Source organism: Rana temporaria, chromosome 3, assembly GCF_905171775.1.
Source record: "Rana temporaria chromosome 3, aRanTem1.1, whole genome shotgun sequence".
NCBI classification, from domain to species: Eukaryota; Metazoa; Chordata; class Amphibia; order Anura; family Ranidae; genus Rana; species Rana temporaria.
This window is the reverse complement of record NC_053491.1, coordinates 165706698-165733208: the sequence shown is the minus strand read 5'-3', so window position 1 is coordinate 165733208 and position 26511 is coordinate 165706698. Positions and strand designations below refer to the sequence as shown.

Below are 26511 nucleotides of genomic sequence, written 5' to 3'. Positions count from 1 at the left end.
GAGTAAGGTACTTTAGAGAAATGTATTGTAACGGTTCAAAGGGTTCCTTATATAGTGTCTCGAGAACCACTGACAAATCCCAACTGGGGAAGTGTCTCACGGGAGCTGGTCTGGATCTAGAAAGCCCCTTGAAAAATCTTGAAACTAACCGCTCTGAAGATATAGGCCTTTCCAGAAAAACTCCCAACGCGGCTATCTGCACTTTAAGTGTACTGACTGATAAAACTTTTTCTGCTCCATTCTGAAGAAATTTCAGAACTGACACTAGATTTTACACTACTCTATTAGACGAGTGACACCAGGAGTTGTAGACCTTCCAGTATTTAGCATAGATCTTCCTGGTAACCAACTTTCTATTGGAAAGCAAGGTAGTCACAAGTGGTCGAGACAGACCTTTTCGTCTCAATAACTGCCTCTCAGATACCACGCCGTGCGGCTTAGGCAGGCCACCTCCGGATGGTATATCGGACCCTGTAGAAGTGAGTCCTGCCGGAGCGGCCTGACTGCCATTCGAAGAATGGAGGTAAACCAAGCCCTTTTTGGCCAGAATGGAGTAATTAGAATTACTTCCACCTTCTCCTTCTGAATCTTCCTCAGTACCAACTGAAATAGTTGAAACAGAGGGAAGGTGTAAGCCAGATGGAAGTTCCAAGGCTGTATTAACGCATCTGTTCCCTGGGAATTGTCGTTTCTGTGAATGGAGACAGTCCGGAAGTTGCGTATTTTCTTCTGACGCATACAGGTTGATTTGTGGTTGGCGCCAGGCTTGGATGATCAATGTGAAGACTTCCGGATTTAGGGTCCATTCTGCTTCCTGAATCCGTCTTCTGCTCAGAAAATCCGCCACTACATTTAAAGTGCCTTTGGGTTGGACCGCTGAGGACAGCAAATGATTTTCTGCCCAGTTTAGGATGTCTGAGGTGAGAAGCTGAAGTGTTTTGCTTCTTGTGCCTCCTTGCCTGTTTAAGTAGGCTATGGTAGTGGCATTGTCTGAGAAGATTTGAACATGGGCACCTTGAAGGTCTGCGGAGAAGGCATCCAAAGCTAAGGCCACTGCCCTTAGTTCTCTCCAATTGGAGGACTTTTCCGCTTCTGACCGGGACCAAACACCCTGAGCATAGTTCTGACCCAGGTGTGCCCCCCATCCCCATAGGCTGGCATCGTTACCACTTGTTCTACTGGAAATGACCATAACAGGCCTGCTGACAGGTTTTTCTGACTTCTCCACCACCAAAGCGATCGTTTTACTTTGGTGGGGATTTTTACCTTTGCCTTCAGAGATTGTCCTGTGATCCCATATTTTCAGGAGGAAACTCTGAAGCGGTCTGAAGTGAAGCCTTGCCCACTGCACCACTGGAATAGATGAGGTAAGGGTTCCCAGAGCCGACATTACTTCTGACTGATAGCTCTTGATTTGTCTGTAAGGAGGCTACGACCCTTAGTATCTTTAATTTTTTGTCTTCTGGGAGAAAAATTCTTTGCTCCACTGAGCTTATCTGATACCCCAGAAATTGTGCCTCTTGGGATGGGTTGAAATTTGATTTTTCCATATTTATGATCTAGCCCAAGGCCTCTAGATGACGAGCTCTTCCGAGATCCTCCAACAATTTCTCCCTGGAGGGGGCAAAGAAGAGCAGGTCGTCCAGGTATGGAATTACTGCTACCCCCTGTAAGCAAAGAGGAGCGAGGGCCTCTGCCATGACCTTTGTAAATATTCTCCGAGCCGAGGAAAGGCCGAAAGGGAGGGCTTTGAATTGGAGGTGCACCACCTCTTTTCCCATGTTTACCACCAATCTTAGAAATTTTGGGGATTGATAGGCTATGGGGATATGCAGATAGGCAGGTCGATTGATGCCATAAAGCACTCCTTTGTCAAAAGATTTGACCGTGAAGATTGAGTCCATACAGAATTTTTTGTATAGGAATGATCTGTTCAGCGGCTTCAGGTTGAGAAAAAGTCTGAAACTTCCGGACAGCTTTTTTATTATGAATACATGGGAATAAAACCCCTGATAAAGCTCCCCCTGTGGTACTTGAGTTTCAACCCCCTGGTTCATCAGATCCTTCAATAGGCTCTTCATTGCTATGGACTTGACTATATCTCTTGGTAGATTTGTCAACAGGTACCTCTGGGGGAGGGTCCGAGAACTCTATTCTGTAACCTTGGGACAGCATAGAGAGAATATACTGATTTTTTGTTATGCTTGCCCAGAAAGGGAGAAAACTTTGAAGTCTTCCCCCCACCTGCAACTAGTTGTCATTGTGTTTTGCTGGTTGCCGCAGGAGGATGGAAAAGGACATTACCTTTGCCCTTTCCCTTCTGCCCTAACCAATCTTTCTTCCTCTTGAGGCTTGTTTTGTTCTTGAGCCCTTTGAGGACAAAAAAACCTTTTGCCTGTCTGCTTTTTCTTCTTGACAGGAAAAGATTTCTTCTTGTCTGCAGTTCTGTCGAGCACTGCATCTAAAATCGGGGCCAAACAATAAATCCCCTTGGAAAGGTACTCCACACAGCTTGTTTTTAGGCCAGGTTTTCAACCACAGCGCCCTCCTAACTGAATTAGTAAGGACCGCCGATCTTGCCGTCATTCTGATAGGCTACAGCTGCTGACAGGGTTGACAGGGTTGAAAAGGAGTCTAGGAATTCTTGCTTTGGCGAATCAGCTATTATATGATCCTTAAGCTGGTTCAACCAATACTCCATATTTTCGGAGACGCAAGTAGTTGCCATTGCTGGCTTAAGGTTGCCTATGATGGATTGCCAAGCCCCATGTCCTCAAATGCTAGATCTGAAGATCTTGAGAAAAGGCTGCATCGAGGTTTGGAACTTTATTCCAGGGAGCTGCTGGGTCTTCGTCAAAAGGAAACCTTTTCTTGTGTGCCTTAGTAAAGAAAGGTTTATTTTCAGGATCAATCCATTCTTTCTTGATCGCTTCAGAAATTGCTGTATGGACTGGAAAGATACGTATCTTGGGCTCACTGAGTCCTGCATACATCCTGTCGTGTAAAGATAATTCTTTACGTTCCTCCTCTAATCCTAAAGTTGCATATATAGCTTTAAGGAGGCCATCAAATTGTTCCAAAGACAAATTTATATTTTGAAGACATATTCGCCAGCTCATCCTCCTCATCTGATTCTTGAGAATGTGAGGTGGAGGACTCTTCTGCCTCCACTACCGGGACTAACAGTGAGTCTTGTGGTCTGTCTCACGGATGGTTTCGTGAGTGAGGACATAAATGGACTGAATAGCAGCATCCAATTCTTTAACAGATGCGATTATGTCGCTGCAAGCGGCAGACGCTTCCTCCTTCACTAATGAGGCAATACATGTCTGACAAAGCTTTTTTCCAGCCTTCAGGTAGTTTAGACTTGCATGAAGGACATTTATTTTAATTCCCAGGATCAGAGCTCTTGACCTGCCATAACGGAAAAGAAAAAAGGAAAAAAAGACAAACCATCCTTTTGAGTCAGCCTGAAAATCAATCAAGATGCTCACCACAGGTGCACAGCGAGAGATCCACTACACTCATGTGCCCAAACAGGCCCCCGCCACTAGGCGGGAAAACACTCACACCCCCCCTAAGGGAGAAGAGACCTATATACTGCAGTGCACAGCAAGTAGCACACTTATACCAGTGCTTGAAAGGACTTTTGTGGACCTTTTAGATGGCTATTTGAATGAATACAGCCTGTCCCTGCTCCAAACAGCACCCTCAACCTACAATGACAAAAAGTATATGAATGTATTAGACACCTATATACTAGAGCAAGTAGCACACCTATACCAGTCCTTAAAAGGACTTTTGAGGACCTTTTAGATAGCTATTTGAATGAATACAGCCTGTCCCTGCTCCAAACAGCACCCTCTCCCTACACTGACAAAAAGCAGAATGTAAGATGGCCACCAGATCAGGTCTATTTATAAGGTAGGGGGTATGTCCATGTGCTGAAATGTCTCAATTTGCTGTCCTGCTAGAGAGACCCCATAGTAAATAAGTGTAGAACCTCAGTCTACCCCTTACCTGGGCCTTTGCTTGTGCCAGTGCCTGTTCCACTCGCTGCTGATCCTGCGTCCATGTTGAGGCAGCAGCGTGATGCTGGTGGCAAAACCGCCGGTTCCGGACAGGCACCAGACATGTTCCTCCCTCAGCGCTTCCTGGCGGAAATGACGTCTATGCCCTGCGCCCGCTCGTAGGATGCCGCCCCCTTCTGGTTACCTCACTTCCGGGGGAAGCAGCCCGACTGACCTTCCTAAGATGGCGGCGGCGTTCGGCTGCCTGAACTGGAAAAAAAGATGTCCGCACCGTCTACCCCCACCTGTGTTCCCACCGGAGGAAACACAAAGACTGATAAGTTGAAGGAGCCTCCCTTTTAAAAAGTTTGGTGGAGGTGTGTTTCCTGTCAAGTGGGTGGAACCACGCTCTCAAGGTGCTGTCCTGAAAGACGATAAGGGAAAACCATTTATCATTTTTCTTCTATTTCACAATCATGTGCCACTTTGTGCTGATCAGAAGAAAAAAAAAAACACACATTTAAGTTTTTGATTATAAAATGACAAAATGTCAATGGGTAAGAATACTTTTTCAAGGCACTGTAGAAGCCAGGAACCAGATTGTATAAAGGTACAGGGAAGCCCTGTCGTAGCTTGTCCACATTGCTGGACAGGGGTCCAGGCTTTGCACAACATTGGCTTACACCCAAAGGGGTCAATCAAGGATGCCAAGATGAGCACTGAACACAGGATTCAACAACCAAAGCAAACATTACAGGCCAGTTCCTCAAAGAATACCAGTGGGTAACTGATCTGGAAACTGCTAGTATCTGATGAAAAATATTAAGAAATCATACTCTAAAAATATACTCTAAAAAGGAGAAAGAGCTTATCATATAAAGACACTAGGAAAAAACTGGAGCCTCACATAATGGGCAGGGTTATATAAATACACTAGGGGTTTGACCCCCTAGTGGCAAAAACATTGGCAATTTTTGCCAATGTCAAACAACCTAAAGGTAGCAGCATATAACCCACGGTCTATGAATCCCTTGGGACATTTCCCTTCACTTCTTGTCCTGTGACAACAGGAAGTGAGAGGAAATGTCTACAAAGTTAGGGGAATCTAGATCTTGGACATCACTAGAATTGATGTCGCCAATAAATGATTTAACATTACCTCATGGTCCAATGACAACTACAAAATGGTCACAAGGACAAATCTACCCAGAGGGCACAAAGACCGCAATGAAAACATTTGACAACTTGTTTACACCAGATGCAGTCAATAGCATTTTTTTTTTAAACGCTGTGAAAATGTACAAGCAAGCAAAATAAATGTTTGTCAATGCGGCTAGTTTTACAACACTGTGGTGCTTTCATGTGCATTTAAAACAGGGCAGTATGATGCATTTTTTTGAATATTGAACACCTGCGAATGCTCATGAACACATTGCAAATCAGTAAAAATAAAATAATGCCTAAATACACACTACAAATGCATGATCTGTTGTACACTGGGAATGTGGGGATTTTGGTATAAACAAGCCCTAAACCCCCTTGTCATACCCCAAGCCCTCAGAATTTTTTTTTTTTTAGAATTTTGAAAAAATAAAAATGCATCCCTGTTTGAATCCCATGTTCTTTTTCACAGGTGCAACACGCACTGGTAACGTGGCAAAAATGCATATGCGTTTCTACTGTGTTTTTGAAACCAGCCTTATAGAAGTCGTTGAAGTTGTGCCTTGTCTGCAATGCGTTACCGCATTTTTCTGCTTTAATGCTGGCTGAAGATGGGTTTTGGCTAGAAAAAATACCTGCCAAGCAAATCTGAAAAAGCCAGGTCCACCCCTCATTAGCGCATATGCTGGATTGTAAATGAAACCGTAGGAGCGAGAGGGAGTAAACACTGCGGATACCTGAACCTCTACAAGTCCACCTAATATAATAAACACATTTAATTAAACAGTGTATTTAGCATTTTATATCTTATTGTTGAATATTTAATTTAGTAATAAAAACATTTTTTTTTACCAAGAATATATCTGCAAGGTGTCCAAGACCAAGGCCGTGCAAAAACACTTCCAGATCACTGGAGGGAGAACAGCTAAAACAAAGAGAAAGAGATAATGTCATTTTCACCCAAGACACATAAAGCACAAAAAAATAAGTCCCAAAGAGTGAATTATTTCCATCAAAAAGTCTAAATTTATTGTTTGCAACCTCAATCAGCAAACCTCAATGCACTCAATTGTGCCACTGTGAGGCCAATGAGATTAAATGTAAACAGTTATGCACTTGGGAGCTAAAATCATGCATGCTTCATATTATCCACTTGGGTTCTACCCACCGCACATATACTGTGGCAGAGGGATCCCCCTGCACTGATCACTGTATTCGTATCACTAGTGAGGTCATCGGTAGTCTGTCTTTCCCCCTCCCCCCTCCCCCAGTGTTAGTTAGCAGTGTTAAATTTCACGTAAAATTTGACATTTAGTTTTAGTCGTATTTTAGTAATCTGAATTGTCTTCATTTTACTTTAGTTGGCTAAAATCTCCAGTACATTTTAGGGGACTAAAATTGAATGGGTTTATTTAAATTGTAATGCATTATTTAAAAACTTAAGGACCCTTTTTTTTTGCGATACGGCACTGTGCCGCTTTAGCTGTCAATTGCGCGGTCGTGCGACTTTGTACCCATACAAATTTGCACGATTGACATCTTTTCCCCCCACAAACGGAGCTTTCTTTTGGTGGTATTTGATCACCTCTGCGGTTTTTATTTTTTTGCGCTATAAACAAAAACAGACTAATATTTTTGCTTTAATAAATATCCCCAAAAATATATAGAAAAAACAAAATTTCTTCATCAGTTTAGGCCAAATATAGTCTACAAAAAAACAAACAAAAATGCAATAAGTGTATATTGATTGGTTTGCACAAAAGTTATAGCGTCTACAAAATAGGGGATAGATTTATGGCATGTGTATTATTGTTTCATTTTTTTTTTTACTCGTAACTGCGGTGATCTGTGATTTTTATCCGGATTATGACATTAGAGCAGACACTTAACACCATTGTGGGACCACTGACATTTATACAGTGATCAGAGCTACAAATAGCCACCGATTACTGTATAAATGACACTGGCTGGGAAGGGGTTAAACACTAGGGGCTGATCAAGGGGTTGTGTTCCCTGGATGTGTTCTAACTGTAGGGGGGGTGCTCACTACACAACATGACAGGGAGCACATAAGATTCCCTGTCATGTTGCTAGGCAGAACAGGGGAACAGTTTACATAGGCATCATAGGCATCTCCCCGTTCTGCCTCTCCTTGCCGCGATCAGTCAGTGAACAGATTTAGCAGGACCCGCAGGCGCGCCTACTAGGCAGCAAATTTAAAGGGATGTACAGGTACGCCCTTTTGCCTGACCGTGCCATTCTGTCGATTTAAATAGTCGTGTGGCAGTCGGTTAACTTACAATTGCGCATTCATGCGATGATATACTCAAATTTATGTATATTTTTCCCCCACAAATAGAGCTCTATTTTAGTCGTATTTGATTACCTCTGCGGTTTTTATTTTTTGTCCTATAAACAAAAACAGATAATATTTTCTTCAATTTGGGCCAATATGTATTCTACTACTTTTTTTAAAATTTTTTGGTAAAAAAATCCCATTACGTGTATATTTATTGGCTTCACGCAAAAGTTATAGCGTCTACAAATGGGATATTTTTATGGAATTTTGAATTTATTTTTTGACTAGTAATGGTGGCAATCAGCAATTTTTAGCGGGATTGCGACACTGCGGCAGACACTTTTGGGAACCAGTGACATTATTACAGTGCTAGAAAATTGCACTGTTACTATACTAATGATGCTGGCAGGGAAGAGATTAAAGCCAGGGGCGATCAAGGGGTTAAGTGTGTTCTACCTGTGTGGGGGATGGACTGACTGGGAAAACACAGATCCGTGTTCCTGGTTAGCAGGAACAAAAAATCTCCATGTCCCCCCCGTTAGAATGGCGATCTGCCATGTTTACATGGCAGACAATGTCCAGAAAGACTGGGTCTAAGTAGGTCCATATACAGACACCGGAACACTTTGATTTTTTTCAGGTATTTACCCAAATATATTCAAGCTATAGTTATATAATGCATATGGGCTGAAAGTGCACACACTCAGGTTTAATTTGAGGGTATGTACATCCAAAATCGGAGGAAGGGTTTAGGAATTACAGCTCTTAAGAATAGCCATCACCTTTTTCAAGAGACCGAAAGTAATTAGACAATTCAATCAAAAGCCGTTTCATGGCCAGTTACTGGCTAAGCCATCATTTTTTCATCAATTAAGCAGGAAAGGGGTCTTGAGTTGACTCCAATTGTGGTATTTGCATTTGGAATCTATTACTGTGAATCTACATTATGCGTTCTAATGCCGCATACACACGATCATTTTTCGGGTTGTAAAAAACGTTTTTTAAAAATGTAATTTAAAACGATCGTGTGTGGGCTTCAGAGCATTTTTCGGGTTCTGAAAAACAGGCAAAAAAAAAAAAAAATCGAACATGCTCTATTTTTTCACAACGTTTTAAACGTCGTTTTTCGGGTTGTAAAAAATGATCGTGTGTGGGCTTTAACGACTTGAATAACCCACGCATGCTCAGAAGTTATGAGACGGGAGCGATCGCTCTGGTAAAACTACCGTTCGTAATGGAGTAAGCACATTCATCACGCTGTGACAGACAGAAAAGAGCGAATCATCTTTTACTAACACAAAATCAGCTAAAGCAGGCCAAAGGGTGGCGTCATCCGAATGGAACTTCCCCTATATAGTGCCGTTGTACATCACCGCGCTTTGCTAGAGCATTTTTTTTTTTAACTATCGTGTGTAGGCAAGGCCGTTTTAATGATGAAGTTGAAAAAAAAAAAAAAAAATTCTAGAGCCTGAAAAAATAGGATTTTTTGTACTCACGTAAAATCCTTTTATCTAAATCCATGGACAGACATAGCTCCTTAAAACTTGACAAGTGGGTTATGTACCCTGTTTACAGTAGAGGACTAGGCAGAAACATGTTGGATAATTAAATACATGTTACATTAACAGAGTTAGGGAGCGGTCCTTCCAGACATAATCCTCCTCACTGCAGCATGCAGCCTCAGTTCGTAACAAGCAGTACAAACCTAAAAAGGAGGGGTGGGTGCTGTGTCCGTCCATGGACTCAGAGAAAAGGATTTTACGGTGGGTACAAAAAAAGGGATTTTTATATACAGCTTACCTGTAAAATCCTTTTCTTGGAGTACATTACGAGACACAGAGCAGCATAGCCATTACTATGTGGGTTATAGAGTCTACCTTCAGGTGATGGACACTGGCATTCTCAGACAGGAAGTCCCCTCCCTATATAACCCCCTCCCATACCGGGAGTACCTCAGTTTTGTAGCAAGCAGTATGCATCCCAAAATATTCCTCATAAGAGGGGTGGGAGCTCTGTGTCCCGTAATGTACTCCAAGAAAAGGATTTTACAGGTAAGCTGTATATAAAAATCCCTTTTTCTTTATCGTACATCACGGGACACAGAGCAGCATAGCCATTACTATGTGGGATGTCCCAAAGCAATGCTTAATGAGGGGAGGGAGACATCTCGGTCAAAGACTAAATCCATATAAATTAAATAAATTAAGGGTGCCCTGGACTTGAGGATCCTATACTGCCGCCTGCAGTACCGCCTGCCCAAAGGCTGCATCGGCACTCCTAACGTCCAGCTGATAAAACTTTGTGAACGTATGGACCGACGACCAGGTCGCCACCCTGAAAACCTGAGCCATGGAGATCTGGTGGTGCGCTGCCCAGGAGGCGCCCATGGCCCTAGTAGAATGGGCCTTCACCGACAAAGGAGGGGGTTACCCCCTTTAAGCCGTAGGCCTGAATAATCAACTGTTTAATCCATCTGGCGATGGTGGATTTCGCTGCTGCCTGACCCTTCTTAGGACCATCTGGCAAGACGAATAACACATCCGTCTTTCGAATCCCCTCTGTGGCCTTAAAGGGTCACTAAAGGAAAAACATTTTTTGCCTAAAATTAATGTCTGCAAGGTAGACAGATAGAATAGTGTAATGATTCTGTTAAAAAACAAGTAAATACCTATTAAATTCCTTCATCTATATCACCTCCGGCATTCTAGTTTCTTTTCTCTCATTCACTTCCTGGTTTGCATTGTTTGTTCATGTAAGAACTACATTTCCCAGTATGAATTGCAGCATGCCCAGTAATTCACACCTCCTTGAGGTCTCTAACACGTGAAGAGCGTCCTGCCGCACAGATGTAGTTCCCAGGAGGGGGTGAGCATGTTACTCACCACCGCAGTAAAGCCTCCCATCACGGTGGTGAGTAAAATCAGACAAGCAGGAAGTGAACAGAACAGAGAAGAAATAGAGCGACTTCTGAGCAAAAACGAACAATGAGGAAGTGAAAAGAGAAATGTCTGCTAGTAAAGGATGCTTATTATGAAAAAAAAAAAATTCCTTTACAACCCCTTTAAGATAGACCTTCATGGCCCTAACAATATCCAAGGTATTCAGCAATCCTTCCTTTCTCGAAGTGGGCTTTGGAAAGAACGATGGTAGGATCAAATCCTGGTTCAAGTGAAAACTTGATATGACCTTTGGTAGGAAGGATGGGTGAGGACGGAGAACTACTCTGTCTTTATGCACAATGAGGTATGGTTCTCTGCATGACAAGGCTGCCAGCTCTGACACTCTTCTAGCAGAAGCCATCGCCACCAAAAATACTAACTTTCTAGTTAGCAATAACAATGGAATCTCGGCCAGAGGCTCAAAAGGCTGCTTTTGCAGAGCTGACAAGACAAGGTTTAGGTTCCAAGGGCAAAGGGGTGCCCTGATTGGAGGATTAATACGCAAGACCCCCTGTAAGAAGGTTTTAAATCAGCGAGTGGGTGGCCAAAGGTCTTTGAAACCAGACCGATAAGGCCGAAATCTGCCCCTTGATAGTGCTTACTGCCAGGTTTTTGTCTACCCCTAGCTGCAGAAACTGTAAAACCCTGTCGATACCGGCCAGTCCATTCGCTGCCGTGAAGCTCAACACGAAAACTGAGTACCAAAGGGGCAGGGGCAGGAAAAATCAACACTGTAACTGCTGTATTAGCCCTTGTTAGGACAGCTCAGACCAATATGGAGGGAGCACCCACAGAAAGGGAGGAGGAGCCTACGTTGAGGGATTTGTTGCATGCTTTTAGTGCATGTAGAGACTCAATAACTGGCCTGGATGCAGAGCTTAAAGGCATTACGGGCGAGCTCCTCTCAATGGGGGATAGTGTGAGCAAGACTGTGGAAAAAATGACTGTGTTGGAGGAGAGACTTAGTACAGTGGAAGATGACCTTTCTCCCTTTAAACAAGTAATCACTGATATGAAGAAACAGATGGATATACACGCTGCAAGAATTGATGAGTTATAAAACAGAAATTGCAGAAACAACGTTAGGATAATAGGCATGCCTGAGGGAGCGAATGCAATAGCATTTTTGGAGGGATGGTTTAGGGAGGTCTTTGGGGCCACATCCTTCTCACCATTTTTTAATATTGAGAGAGCCCATCGTACCCCCTTTAAACCTCAACCAGCAAATAAATATCCCAGGCCACTACTTATTAAAATGTTTAACTACATTGATAAAGTGACTTTGCTTCGGAAGGCCAGAGAAAAGGGAGATATTTTTTTTAATGGGGCGAGAATCTCATTTTATCAGGATTTTTCCCCAGACCTGCAGAGACGAAGAGGAGAATTTATTCCAGTCAAACGAAAGCTTCAACAACATAAATTAGACTATGCATTACTTTACCCTGCACGTCTGCGAGTAATGGCGAAAGATGGTACCAAATTTTTTGATACTCCAAAGAGTGTGGAAAGGTGGCTCGAAGAAAACAAGACCTTTAAAATGATCTTCTTTCTTTGGGCCATAAGCCAGGAGTAGAACAGGACTGGCTTTGAGAACCTCTTTTTTTTTTTTTGTATTTGTTTTTTTTTTTTCTTTTCGTTTTTTTTTTTGTTTTTTTGTTTTTTTTTGAAATTCACAATGCACACAATTTGCACAAATTAGTAGAAGCATAAGAGTATGGTTTTTTTTTTTTGCTACAATGAAAAATGCACAGAATGTATAGATGTGTATAATATAGCAGTAGGGCGAGAGTATGGAGGGTCTAAAACTGCTGTTAATATAAAGTGGTGTGGGAGTTTAGGGGAAGAAGGAAAGAACTATAATTAAATTCTGGGTAGGCACTTTAAATCAACCGAACAAACACAAAAAGAAGTATGGAAGAGGCACGGAAGCACTAAAGTCAATTATAAGGGGGGGGGGGAGGAAAGGTATAAAAGGAGTATAGATGTATGGTAGAAGGAAGGAGCGAATAGGTATGGATGAGGCGGATGTAGGGAGGTATGCGAGAGAAGAGTGGAGGAGTGTAAGCTGTAGTGAGGCCATAGGTACAACCCTGGGGGAAGGCCTAGATGGGCGGGGGGGGGGGAGCGAGGGTGGACGGGAGGGAGGGGGGGGGGTTGGGGTAGGAAGGGGGGGGGGAGAGAAATCACTAAACACTAATCTACAAATACAATCACAAACAGTAAGGTGGCGAGATACGAGTTATGCACGCACTAGATGGTATAGGAGTATCAATAGAGAAACACGACTACAGTTAGATTTATTGTTTTTACACACCATAGCAGAGGGAAATCCTGTACGTTTTTCTTCCTTTGTTGTTTTAGTAATTTTAAGTATAACTTGTTTTTGTAAGTCTCAATGAATAAGGTAACAAAGAAGGGAGTACTATTTATGACATGGAATATCAGGGGTTTAGGGAATAGAGATAAAAGGAACGCAATGTTTAGATATTTTGATAGGCTGCAGCCTCAGATAATATGCTTACAGGAGACGCATCTGCGGTCTGACTCTATCCACCGGCTGAGTTCACGCAAGTATTCGAGGCAGTACCACTCCACATACTCTTCCTATTCTAGGGGGGTTAGTGTAATGGTGTCTGTAAACGTCTTGCTTGAATGTATTCAACAACAAGTGGACGAAGAGGGCAGATACGTTTTCCTGTTATGCAAACTTAATAAGTTAACATGTATTATTGCTGCAATCTACAGTAGGTGTTTGTGATATTGTTCTTTTAGCACGACAGCGTCGCGCTGATACTCGGCGACATGGTGCCGAGATCTCGCCGACATCTTGCACTCACTGGAATAGTGACAGCACATCCCAGCAAGCGCGTCATAGAAGCGACGGGAGATCCGACTTGGATTCCCGCCAATTCTACACGTGTGCGGCGTTTGCTATGAATCCTGAGGGGGAAGTCCCCGCCGGATTTTAAATAAAAATCCGGCATGGGTCCCCCCCTCAGGAGCATACCGGGCCCTTAGGTCTGTTATGGGTTGTAAGGAGAGCCCCCCTACGCCGAAAAAAACGGCGTAGGGGGTCCCCCTACAATCCATACCAGACCCGTATCCAAAGCACGCTACCCGGCCAGCCAGGAAGGGAGTGGGGACGAGCGAGCGCCCCCCCCCCTCCTGAGCCGTACCAGGCTGCATGCCCTCAACATGGGGGGGTTGGGTGCTCTGGGGCAGGGGAACGCACTGCGGCCCCCCCACCTCAGAGCACCCTGTCCCCATGTTGATGAGGACAGGGCCCCTTCCCGACAACCCTGGCCGTTGGTTGTCGGGGTATGCGGGCGGGAGGCTTATCGGAATCTGGGAGCCCCCTTTAATAAGGGGGCCCCCAGATACCGGCCCCCCACCCTAAGTGAATGAGTATGGGGTACATCGTACCCCTACCCATTCACCTGCAAGAAAAGTGGTAAAAACACAAATAAACCACACAGTGTATTAAAATATTTTATTAGTCTGCTCCGGAGGCCGCCCCCTGTCTTCTTTATTAGCTCTTTTACCAGGGGGGGCTTCTTCTTTGACGTCTTCGGGTGGGTGGGGGCCGCCGTCTGGTTCTCTTCCACCGCCGGGGGGGGGTGGCTTTTAAAAAAGCCCCCACCCCCCCGGCGGGTTTCCTCCGGCGTCTTCGGCGGGGCTCTTCTTCTTACGCTATCCCGACGGGTCTTCTCCGCTATCCGGGGGGTCTCGCCGCTCTCCGCTGTTGACTCGTCGCACCCCGGTTCTTCGTCTCGCAGTCCGGTCCCTTCTTCCGTGCTGTACGTCTTCTTCCGTGCTGTGAGTTCTTCTTCCGCGCTGTGACGTCATGTTCTTCACTTCTCTTCTTCTCCCGATGTTGACTCGCCGGTCCTCCTCGCTGAAATGACGGATGCGCGCCTTGCATCGGACCTATATAGGCCTCACAGTCCCATCATGCTCTGTACCTACCCATGTGATACCTACCCATACTCATTCACTTAGGGTGGGGGGCCGGTATCTGGGGGCCCCCTTATTAAAGGGGGCTCCCAGATTCCGATAAGCCTCCCGCCCGCATACCCCGACAACCAACGGCCAGGGTTGTCGGGAAGGGGCTCTGTCCTCATCAACATGGGGACAGGGTGCTCTGAGGTGGGGGGGCCGCAGTGCGCCCCCCTGCCCCAGAGCACCCAACCCCCCCATGTTGAGGGCATGCAGCCTGGTACGGCTCAGGAGGGGGGGGGGGCGCTCGCTCGTCCCCACTCCCTTCCTGGCTGGCCGGGTAGCGTGCTTTGGATACGGGTCTGGTATGGATCGTAGGGGGACCCCCTACGCCGTTTTTTTCGGCGTAGGGGGGCTCTCCTTACAACCCATAACAGACCTAAGGGCCCGGTATGCTCCTGAGGGGGGGACCCATGCCGGATTTCTATTTAAAATCCGGCGGGGACTTCCCCCTCAGGATTCATAGCAAACGCCGCACACGTGTAGAATTGGCGGGAATCCAAGTCGGATCTCCCGTCGCTTCTATGACGGCTCTGTCTCCATCGCGGCAAGCCAGCTCGGCGCTGGCTCCCGCGATGGGGCTCGTAGGTGCTCAATCTCGCCGAGAAAGAGCGAGATTGACACAAAATCGGGTTCACCTACTGTATATTCCCCCGCCGTTTTCTGCGGTACCCCTGAGAAGATTGGCAGAATTCATGGCTCTATACCCAGATACCCTTGTGTTAGCATTGGGGGATTTCAATAATGTTTTGGATCGGGGACTAGATAGAATGTCTTTGATACCTAAGGCGACAGGACAGATGGCTGGAAAAACTATGTTTGCTCTGTTGCTTTCAGAAGTGGGACTCCGTGATGTGTGGAGTGAGAGACATGGTGACGAGATTTGTTACTTGTGTCACTCGGCCTCGCATGGCGGACTCTCTCGAATAGACCTGGGAAACGAAACATTAATGCAAAGGGTAAGGGACTCGGCTTATGAGCCAAGATTTTTGTCGGATCACTCTCGATTTTGGGTTAGACTGGATGCTACGGTTGCAACGGGCCGCCCATTGTGGAAAGTGAACCCATTTTGGCTGACCTTACTCCCATCCCCAGATGGGACGGTAGGCCTGCTACAGGAGTATTGGCAACTTAATAGGGGTACTGCAAATGCAGAGGTGGTATGGGATACATTAAAAGCTTTTTTGAGGGGGTGCCTTATTAGGGAAATATCGGGCATTAAGACCCGCTCTAGGGAATGGGAGGATAAAGTCTGGGACGAAATGAAAACCAGAGAACAAGCGCTGGTAATAGATCCCTCTCAGAGTAACCAGGATTCCTGGGTTGAGGCGCAATCTTTGTACAACTCGGTACTGCTGTCAACAGCGGAGAAGAGGAGATATTTTCACCAACAGAGCCACTTTGAGGAAGGGGAAAATACGGGACATATCCTAGCACTGGTAGCCAGGGAGCAAAGGGTTTTATAGGGAGTTATATTCCTCCAGAACCAAGAATGTAGATTCGGAGATGGCTTCGTTTTTGCAGGGCTGTCCCATCCCCCAACTGGCTGAGGAGGAGAGGGAGATGTTAAATCTCCCTATCACACTGGCAGAACTGAAGGAAGCCCTGGAAGGGGCTGCGCAACACAAATCCCCAGGTCCAGACGGACTACCAGTGGAGGTATACTCTCAATATGGAGGTGTTATATTGCAGCCCTTGCTGGAAGCATTATTTGAAGCAGAGGAAAAGGGAACTCTACCTGACAGTATGCAGGAGGCTATAATTATATTACTTCCTAAACCAGGCAAAGATAAGATGTCTCGAGATTCATACCGTCCAATCTCTTTAATAAACACAGATGTCAAACTTCTAGCTACAATTCTGGCTAAAATGTTATCGCAGGTTATAGACAGGCTGGTGCATCAAGATCAGTCTGGTTTTATACCTAACCGTTATATAACCGATATATATATATATAGTGAAGATCCTAACATAGTTTGAGTAGTCAAGACTTTGGGACAGTATAGTCCGAGAAGCCAGCAGCTCCTGAAGGAGCAAAGTAAATGGAGAAAAGTTCAGTTACACAGCCCAGCAATATCATGGACAGAATAGGAGATAAAGGGTAAGAGTGCTTGGTTACTTACTTTCAGCCTGAAATGTGCATGTGTGCCCCAGGGTAGCAGCCTGTGCTGTGTACACGGCTATCACTGTTAGCCGAGTTTAAATATGCCGGGCTGGCAACATAGCGTGACAACGTCACTATCATGCGCCGCAACCATCAGCGGCGCATAAACAGGGGAACTTCTGTGAATGGGTATGGGCGGGCATGTACAGTGTGAGCGTGGTGACGTATGCACGCTCACTACAGGCAAATTACCTTGTACTAAGCAAAGGGCTGCTCGTCATTGGTAGGCAGTGTCACAGCACGGCAGCTGGGCGTCTACGTCTCTATGTGTAAACATATGCTCGTAATTGGCCCGACACGGAAGACATTTGTAAGGAGCAAATGATAAGTGCCAAACGGCCAAGCCCAGAAGCATTCCTGTCCATCGTATTGCAAAGGTATACAGTCAGGTTGCCATACTCATATATGGGGAGAACACAGATATCCGAATGGAGAAAATAAGGGGAAATAGAGAAGGGATAAACAAGAAAGAGCCTACACGATGATCAAACAGATACCTATATTTGGATTAAAATTGGGAATAAAGTTAACCCTAAAGGTATCAACTAAGATGGGTAATGACATTTATGGAATGAACTAGTATTATGCCATGATGTATGAGGGGACACAGGTCATACATAAACATAATACATACATGACAAATATTTAAAGAATATTGAAAGGATACTTAAAGGGTCACTAAAGGAAAACATTTTTTTTGCTGAAATGACTGTTTACAGGGTATAGAGACATAAACGTTAACTGATTCCTTTTAAAAATGATTAAAAATAGATTAAATTCAATCATATAATGTGCCTACAGTTTCACTTTCGTTTTTAAACTGGTTTCAGGTTTCTGTGAAGTAAAGAGACCCACAGAACAAAAACAAACAAATCCAGGGCAGTGTTTTGTTTTTAAAATGAATCTGATTGGTTCTGTTAAGTTTTAGACACACAGTAATGACAGCTTAGACCATCGTGAAAAGCTCCCAGTATGATGGTTATAAGGAAACAGGCAACCAGGAAGTGTGGAGATCAGAGCAGTTTTACAGCAACAAAGCAAAAATGAGCAATGAGGACATGAAACCAGTACTGCAGTAAGGTAAAGGAAGCAATTTAGCTAAAAAAAAATTCCTTTAGTGATCCTTTAAATACAATTAAATTTAAATACTTCCTAATTAGTATAGAACTAACATAGCAATGGTATAGCATTATATGTATACAAGAGTGATATGTCACATAACTATTATGGTTCCCTAATCGATTAGAATAGATACAATCCTCGCAGTGTGTTCTTAGTATTGGTGAATAGAGCGTCCCTGGCGCAGGGATACTTGCATAAATTGTTAAAGGTCAGCATAGATAAAACTATGTCAAGATGACCCTAGACTTTCATTTGAATAGGCAAAAAGGGGTGGGAAAAAGGAGAGAGGTAAGGGGTTTATAGGTTGGAGCATCAGCGAGGCAAATTAATTGATTAGACCTCCAAAAAGGGTTTGAAGCTAATGCCCTCATTCAAGCCTGGAGAATAGTTGGCTCGGAGACGGTAAATCCATTGTGTTTCGCGCTGAAGTACCCTTTGGTCGAAGTTGCCTCCCCTTATGTCTTCAGGGACACAATCCAGGGCAGCAAATTTAAATAAAGAGGGTTCGTATTTGTGCCTGAATGCCACATGATGGCCAATGGTGGTGTTCAGTAGGCCGTTAGTGGCATAATAAACGTAGTCTTTGATTCGCTTCCAGAAGGGGCGGATGGTCTTCCCTACATAGAAGCTACCACATTGACAGAATACGATGTAAATTACTCCTTTTGTTTGGCATGTTACGTGATGCCGTAGTTTATGAGTTTGGCCGTTTGGCAGCTGAACAGAGGTGCCTTCCATATCATGTCACAAAAATTGCAATTGCCACATTTGAATAAACCCGGGGTTGTGAGTGGCTCAGAGCCTAATTTACAATATTTACTCTTGACCAGACGGTCGCGAATTGAGGTAGCGCATCTGAAAGTAATCTCCGGGTTATGCCCTATGTATTTGGATAGAGTCTGATCAATAGTCAAAAGGTGCCAGTGTTTGTGCATAATAGCCCGTATTTGTGCATGCTGGTCAGAATAAGTAGTAATAAATCTGCTGGTGTTGGGTACCGTTTTTTTAATAGCTTTAGAAAATGTCTCCACTCTGCGTTTACCCGTTGCTCGGTTAAAGGCCTTTTTAAGGCATGTCCTGCTATAGCCCCTACTGAATAATCTGGTTTACAGCTGGTCTGCTTCCATCTTAAAATGTTTGTCGTCGGAACTATTACGTCTAAAACATAAATATTGCCCATAGGGTATACTACAAACTAGAGGAGATGGATGGGCACTGGCAGCGTGCAAGATCGTATTCCCAGCTGTGGGCTTACGGTAAAGAGAGGTGTTAATTGTTACGGCCTCATTAACATAGATCAGGATGTCCAAAAAGGCAATTGCCGATTGGCTGGAACTCATCGTGAACCTGAGATTGTAACTATTACGACTTAGTAGCTGCATGAATATTTGTAGGTTTTCAAATGTTCCTGTCCATAACAGGAGTATATCGTCAATATACCGGAACCATCCTAACACAAACGAAAGTAAGTTATCGGGTTCATCACCAGAAAAAAGTTCCTGCTCCCACCCCCCCAGGTACAGGTTCACATAAGAAGGTGCCCATTGCGACACCCTGTACCTGGAGGAAGTGGGACCCATCGAACGAGAAAAATTTTTTTTGTCAGAATGTGAGCCAATATATTAAGCACAAATGTGTTGAGTTTGTCTAGTTTGGGGCCTTTTTCCGCCAGAAAGCTAGCTATAACTTCCAAACCCTTTGTGTGCGGAATGGGAGGAATACAGTGCTTCGACATCAATGGATACTAAAAAGCATCCTGGTGGCACATTAAGGCAGTCTAGGGCCCTAAGAAGGTCGGGGGTATCCTGAATATATGAGGGCAGAGATATCACATGGGGTCTAAAATATTCATCAACGAACCTACTAGCCCGTTCGGTTTTGGAGCCTACTCCCGAAACTATAGGGCGTCCCGGTGGATGTATCATGCTTTTGTGTGTTTTTGGGAGCGCATAGAAGGTGGGTGTTTTGGGGAAGGGAACTTGTATTCCCTCAAAAATGGCTTTGGTGATCAAGCCCTCGGAGAGGGCAAGCTGAATGGCATCATTGTATTGTTGGTTGTATCTGACAATCAGGTCATCTAAGACTTGGGAGGATAGGTTAATCACTTCTAATTTTAAATTATTGCTCATTTCTTGAGGGGTTAAAAACGAGCCAGGGGGGAGTGTTTCGGTAGGGGGGAAAGTGGAATCATTAGGGGTGGGATTCTCAGCCTGCATATCGTTAGACTTGGTCGTTTGAGCTCACGAGATGGGAGTAAAAAAGTGATCAATACGTCATTTTTTACCGTCTTTTTGTATGGTTTCACTAGAACTTCCACCCTGAGCTCTAGTCATGGCTTGCGCCATTCTGACAATTTTTTTTTTTTTTTTCGTTCGATGGGTCCCACTTCCCCCAGGTACATGGTGTCGCAATGGGCACATCCTGTGCGCCTTCTTATGCGAACCTGTACCTGGGGGGGGGTGGGAGCGGGAACTTTTTTCTGGTGATGAACCCGATAACTTACTTTCGTTTGTGTTAGGATGGTTCCGGTATATCGACGATATACTCCTGTTATGGACAGGAACATTTGAAAACCTACAAATATTCATGCAGCTACGTAATAGTCGTAATAGTTACAATCTCAGGTTCACTATGAGTTCCAGCCAATCGGCAATTGCCTTTTTGGACATCCTGATATATGTTAATGAGGCCGGAACAATTAACACCTCTCTTTACCGTAAGCCCACAGCTGGGAATACGATCTTGCACACTGCCAGTGCCCATCCATCTCCTCTAGTTTGTAGTATACCCTATGGGCAATATTTACATCTAAGACGTAATTGTTCCGATGACAAAAAATTTAAGATGGAAGCAGACCAGCTGTATACCAGATTATTCAGTAGGGGCTATAGCAGGACATGCCTTAAAAAGGCCTTTAACAGAGCAACGAGTAAACACAGAGTGGAGACACTTAAAGCTATTAAAAAAACGGTACCCAACACCACCAGATTGATTAATACTTTATCTGACCAGCATGCACAAATACGGGCTATTATGCACAAACACTGGCACCTTTTGACTATTGATCAGACTATCAAAATACATAGGGCATAACCCGGAGATTACTTTCAGACGCGCTACCTCAATTCGCGACAGTCTGGTCAAGAGTAAATATTGTAAAATAGGCTATGAGCCACTCACAACCCCCAGGTTTATTCAAATGTGGCAATTGCAATTTTTGTGACATGATATTGGAAGGCACCTCTGTTCAGCTGCCAAACGGCCAAACTCAAACTACGGCATCACGTAACATGCCAAACAAAAGGAGTAATTTACATCATATTCTGTTAATGTGGCAGCTTCTATGTAGGGAAGACCATCTGCCCCTTCTGGAAGCCAATCAAAGACCACGTTTATTATGCCACCAACGGCCTACTGAACACCACCATTGGCCATCATGTGGCATTCAGGCACAAATACGAACCCTCTTTATTTAAATTTGCTGCCTTGGATTGTGTCCCTGAAGACACAAGGGGAGGCAACGTCGACCAAAAGGTACTTCAGCGCGAAACACAATGGGATTTACGGTCTCCGAGCCAACTATTCTCCAGGCTTGAATGAGGCCATTAGCTTCAAACCCTTTTTGGAGGTCTAATCAATTAATTTGCCTCGCTGATGCTCCAACCTATAAACCCCTTACCTCTCTCCTTTTTCCCACCCCTTTTTGCCTATTCAATGAAGTCTAGGGTCATCTTGTATCTATGCTGACCTTTAACAATTTATGCAAGTATCCCTGCACCAGGGACGCTCTATTCACCAATACTAAGAACACACTGCGAGGATTGTATCCATTCTAATCGATTAGGGAACCATAATAGTTATGTGACATATCACTCTTGTATACATATAATGCTATACCATTGCTATGTTAGTTCTATACTAATTAGGAAGTATTTAAATTTAAATGTTATTTAATTTTCCTTTCAATATTCTTTAAATATTCTTTAAATATTTGTCATGTATGTATTATGTGTATGTATGACCTGTGTCCCCTCATACATCATGGCATAATACTAGTTCATTCCATAAATGTCATTACCCATTTTAGTTGATACCTTTAGGGTTACCTATATTTGGATTGAAATTGGGAATAAAGTTATCTATGTTTGATCATCGTGTAGGCTCTTTCTTGTTTATCCCTTCTCTATTTCTCCTTTCAGATATCTGTGTTCTCCCCATATACGAGTATGGCAACCTGACTGTATACCTTTGCAATATGATGGACAGGAATACTTCTGGGCTTGGCCGTTTGTTTGGCACTTATCATTTGCTCCTTACAAATGTCTCCCGCGTCGGGCCAATTACGAGCATATGTTTACACATAGAGACGTAGACGTCCAGCTGCCGTGCTGTGACACCGCCTACCAATGACGAGCAGCCCTTTGCTTAGTACAAGGTAATTTGCCTGTAGTGAGCGCGCATACGTCACCACGCTCACAATGTACATCCCCGCCCATACCCATTCACAGAAGTTCCCCTGTTTATGCGCCGCATGATAGTGACGTCATCATGCTACGTTGCCAGCCCGGCATATTTAAACTCGGCTAACAGTGATAGCCGTGTACACAGCACAGGCTGCTACCCTGGGGCAGACGTGCGCATTTCAGGCTGAAAGTAAGTAACCAAGCACTCTTACCCTTTATCTCCTATTCTGTCCATGATATTGCTGGGCTGTGTAACTGAACTTTTCTCCATTTACTTTGCTCCTTCAGGAGCTGCTGGCTTCTCGGACTATACTGTCCCAAAGTGTTGACTACTCAAACTATGTTAGGATCTTCACTATATATATGCCTGTATTTGACACAGTGAAAAACCGCCCCAGCTATACTCTTACAACAGGACCTTTTAGGTACATTTCCTATTAACTACTTTTGGATTAATCAATCAATCTTTATGCCCTGCTATTGTGCGACATTACTGTTTGCACACTGCATGTCTGCTCGCTGCATTTTATCTAACTCATACAATTCCCATGTGTCTCTTTACAGAACGGGGCTTATTATCTTTTGCTGCCTACTTGGCAGCTGACTACTTTGTGTAAAAAAAACAACTTTTGACACCACTGGATTGCCACTATGGGTGCAAACAATCAGTACTAATGGTACGTTTCCTTACATATTTCCCCGCTTCGTTTTTCTGCGTCCCCTGTTTCCTGTTTTTCACTTCCTTCTCCCCAAACTGTTTCCATCTTGTCCCCCCCCCCCTTTTTTCCTATTTTCCAACCCTATTTTATTCCCTTTTCCTCACTCCCTTCCTTCTCCTTCCCTCCTCCCTTGCTCTACCTCGTTGTCTTTAGCAGCCTTCCTATTTCTATTATAGAACTTCTATATATACTGTGAAATCCATACAATTTGTGTATCTTTCTATCCAATAGATGATCAACATTCTCTTGATACATTTGGAAGTAGTATAAAACAACTTTTTGATAATTCTGCATACCTCTGCGGAATACTCTGAACATTCTGGATGAACATATTCGCCATGATGTGCTAGGTGACATAATCATGTTATATGTGTATAAATATATAGATGTTTTAACCTTGTTGCTCTCTGTAAAACCATTAAAGATGTTATAATGCTGTGCTAACTTAACATATATCGTTTCAGACTATGAAACAATACCTGTACACTGTCAAAAATCCCTTTTGTCTCGTCCTGAGGAAGCCCAACGGCGAAACGCGTAGGAGACTTCAAAGGATTTGTCCATATTTATTTATTAATCTATATGGTTTTATTTATTTTCATCAATGCTGTAATTTTTCTATCTTTATAATAAATAAAAAATGTTATACATACTTCCGTCTTGCCTCAAAGTCCGACCATCAATTACTCTAGTGATTGTTTTCTCCCCTTTTTTCTACCATATATGGATGTGGCTCATGTGAGTGCTTTTCCTTGTGTATCTTGTCCTTCCCTCCCCTTGCCTCTACCCCCCTTCCCTGTGTTTTATGTTCCCGTTCCCTTCCTCCCCCCCTTTCCTTTTTTGATTCACCTATATTTGGGATATTTTTTATGCTTATTCAATATTGTTTTTTCTTATTTGATGAAACATTGTTTTAATGGCATGTATTTTATAAGAACACAGTCTAGTCCTTAAATCTTTGGCAGGATTTGTCAACATCTATACAAAAACAGTGCTCAGCAGAGTTGTTCTTTAAGCTGAAATGTATGCAGTCCATGATAAACAGAACACAAATGTACACTGCATTCTAAAAGGCTTTTCTTCTTTATAAATTAACAAAAATTTAACAACATTGCAGATCATATTTGCAATGCGTAAAACTAAACCTAGGACTTTAATAACATATGTTTGTACTTGCTCCTCAGATGACCTGCATTTACTCAAACTGCAAACACTTTAGGAATAGTCAGAAAAAGGTAGGGGATAAAATCCACAAGAGAAAAGCAAAATTATGATCATAAGCCACAGTAAACTGTTAAATTATTGTGTATTCAGTCATAGACCCTAGCTCCTAGAGAATTTGTGCTGCCTCTTGAACTGAACAAGGTCAAGCTACTTTAAAGGACCAGTACACCTTTCAGAACATGTTCCTGCATTTAGGGTGGACCATGTAACCCGTTGCAGCTCCTTTAGCCTCTCCCCCTATCCCCATCTCAGTGTGACAGCGGGAGATAGATCCTCTCCCAGCACACACCGTCACAATTCAGAAAAAGAGCAGCCCTGCGGGACTCCGCCCACATGGCCATGTTATTCATTTACAGTTTCTTGTGAATGAATAGACTACAACTTGAAAAAAGAAAAAATCACGCCAACATAAATAACAATCAAGTCCTTAGTGAATGAAACATAGGTAAGAAAAATGTCCAAATGATGAAATCCAGAACAAACACCACCCAGTGCACTGCTGATTATGTGAGCCGCCACCACATGGACTGAGGCTTACCAGAGGGTAATTAAATAACAGCGTTATTTAAAATCCACAACAGGATACTCCAGAGTGTAGGATCACAGCATAGAATGGATCAGGATAGTGACACAGACCACAGCTGATAGGGAATCCACAGCGGGATATGACCAGATATAAGGTGCAGTACTCCTCCTTTAGCCGTCTCATGCAGCCCAACGATGTATGACATGTAGGAAAGGAGACCGCAACATGGTGTAGTAGGTACAAACTGGTTTATTTTAAAAAGGTAAAAATCTACTTACAAGATAGAAGTGTAAACGAGCAATAAAAACAAATGCCGGCCGGCATGTAACAGGAGCCCTTCCTCCTCGTGTGAACGCTGTGACGTCACTGCACGCCGTCCCAGACGCGTTTCGTCATTCGTCATAAGTTGAAAACGTAACGCGTCTGGGACGGCGTGCAGTGACGTCACCGCGTTCACACGAGGAGGAAGGGCTCCTGTTACATGCCGGCCGGCATTTGTTTTTATTGCTCGTTTACACTTCTATCTTGTAAGTAGATTTTTACCTTTTTAAAATAAACTAGTTTGTACCTACTACACCATGTTGCGGTCTCCTTCCCTACATGTCATACATCGTTGGGCTGCATGAGACGGCTAAAGGAGGAGTACTGCACCTTATATCTGGTCATATCCCGCTGTGGATTCCCTATCAGCTGTGGTCTGTGTCACTATCCTGATCCATTCTATGCTGTGATCCTACACTCTGGAGTATCCTGTTGTGGATTTTAAATAACGCTGTTATTTAATTACCCTCTGGTAAGCCTCAGTCCATGTGGTGTCGGCTCACATAATCAGCAGTGCACTGGGTGTTGTTTGTTCTGGATTTCATCATTTGGACATTTTTCTTACCCATGTTTCATTCACTAAGGACTTGATTGTTATTTATGTTGGCGCGATTTTCTCTTTTTTCATTTTGTACTTGTGTTAGGTCACGTAATTGCTGCCTTCTATTATACATCGTATTTATAAATTTTTATTCATTTATCACTTTTGGGTTAGCGCAATTTTTTCTGTTTTAATAGACTACAACTACCATCGTCCACTGCAGCTGACGGCATGTAGTTCTGCATGGACTGCGAGGGTGCGGATGAGCACTTTCATTGTTCATTTACAAGCCATGCAGCTTGTGAAGAGTCAGAGTATTTGAGGTAGGGCTGAAAGCTGCAGGGCTTGTCTGCAGAAGCCCAACATTGCCAACTGATCATGAGTGCAATGCTTTCCAGGCTCTTGCAGAAAAAAATAAAAATGCACCTATTCCACATGTACACACTATGGGCCAGATTCATGTCGACTTACGACGGGCATATCAGTAGATACGCTGTCGTAAGTCAGAATCCCTGCCGTCAAACTGAGATACGCTTAAATATTGCCAAGATATGACCGGCGTACGTCTCCTACGCCGTCGTATCTTAACTGCATATTTACGCTGGCTGCTAGGGGCGTGTACGCTGATTTATGCCTAGAATATGTAAATCAGCTAGATATGCCTATTCACGAACGTATGCCCGGCCGTCGCAGTAAAGATACGCCGTTTATGTGAGGCGTTTTCAGGCGTAAAGGTAAACCACCAAAAAGATGGCGCAGCCAATGTTAGGTATGGACGGCGGAACCGCGACAAATTTTTCACGTTTTTACGTAATTTGCGCAAGTCGTCCGTGAATGGGGCTGAGCGTAAATTACGTTCACGTCGAAACCAATGAGTCTTTGCAACGTAATTTGGAGCATCCGCACTGGGATACGTCCACGGACGGCGCATGTGCCGTTCGTTAGAAACGTCAAATACGTGGGGTCAACAGTATTTAGCATAGAACACGCTCCCAACCAGCCTATTTTGAATTAGGTAGGCTTACG

At 43.8% G+C, this 26511-nt stretch overlaps 1 protein-coding gene across 2 annotated transcripts in view; it reads right to left on the bottom strand.

Moving 5' to 3' along the window:
• The window catches only part of ASZ1 (ankyrin repeat, SAM and basic leucine zipper domain containing 1), a 479027-nt gene that overhangs the window by 177902 nt on the left and 274614 nt on the right, over window positions 1–26511 (bottom strand). For both annotated transcript variants that reach the window (XM_040343761.1, XM_040343762.1), the window contains one exon: window positions 6024–6096. In XM_040343761.1, the coding sequence (XP_040199695.1) occupies window positions 6024–6096 (73 nt within the window). The remainder of the gene's footprint in view (window positions 1–6023; window positions 6097–26511) is intronic.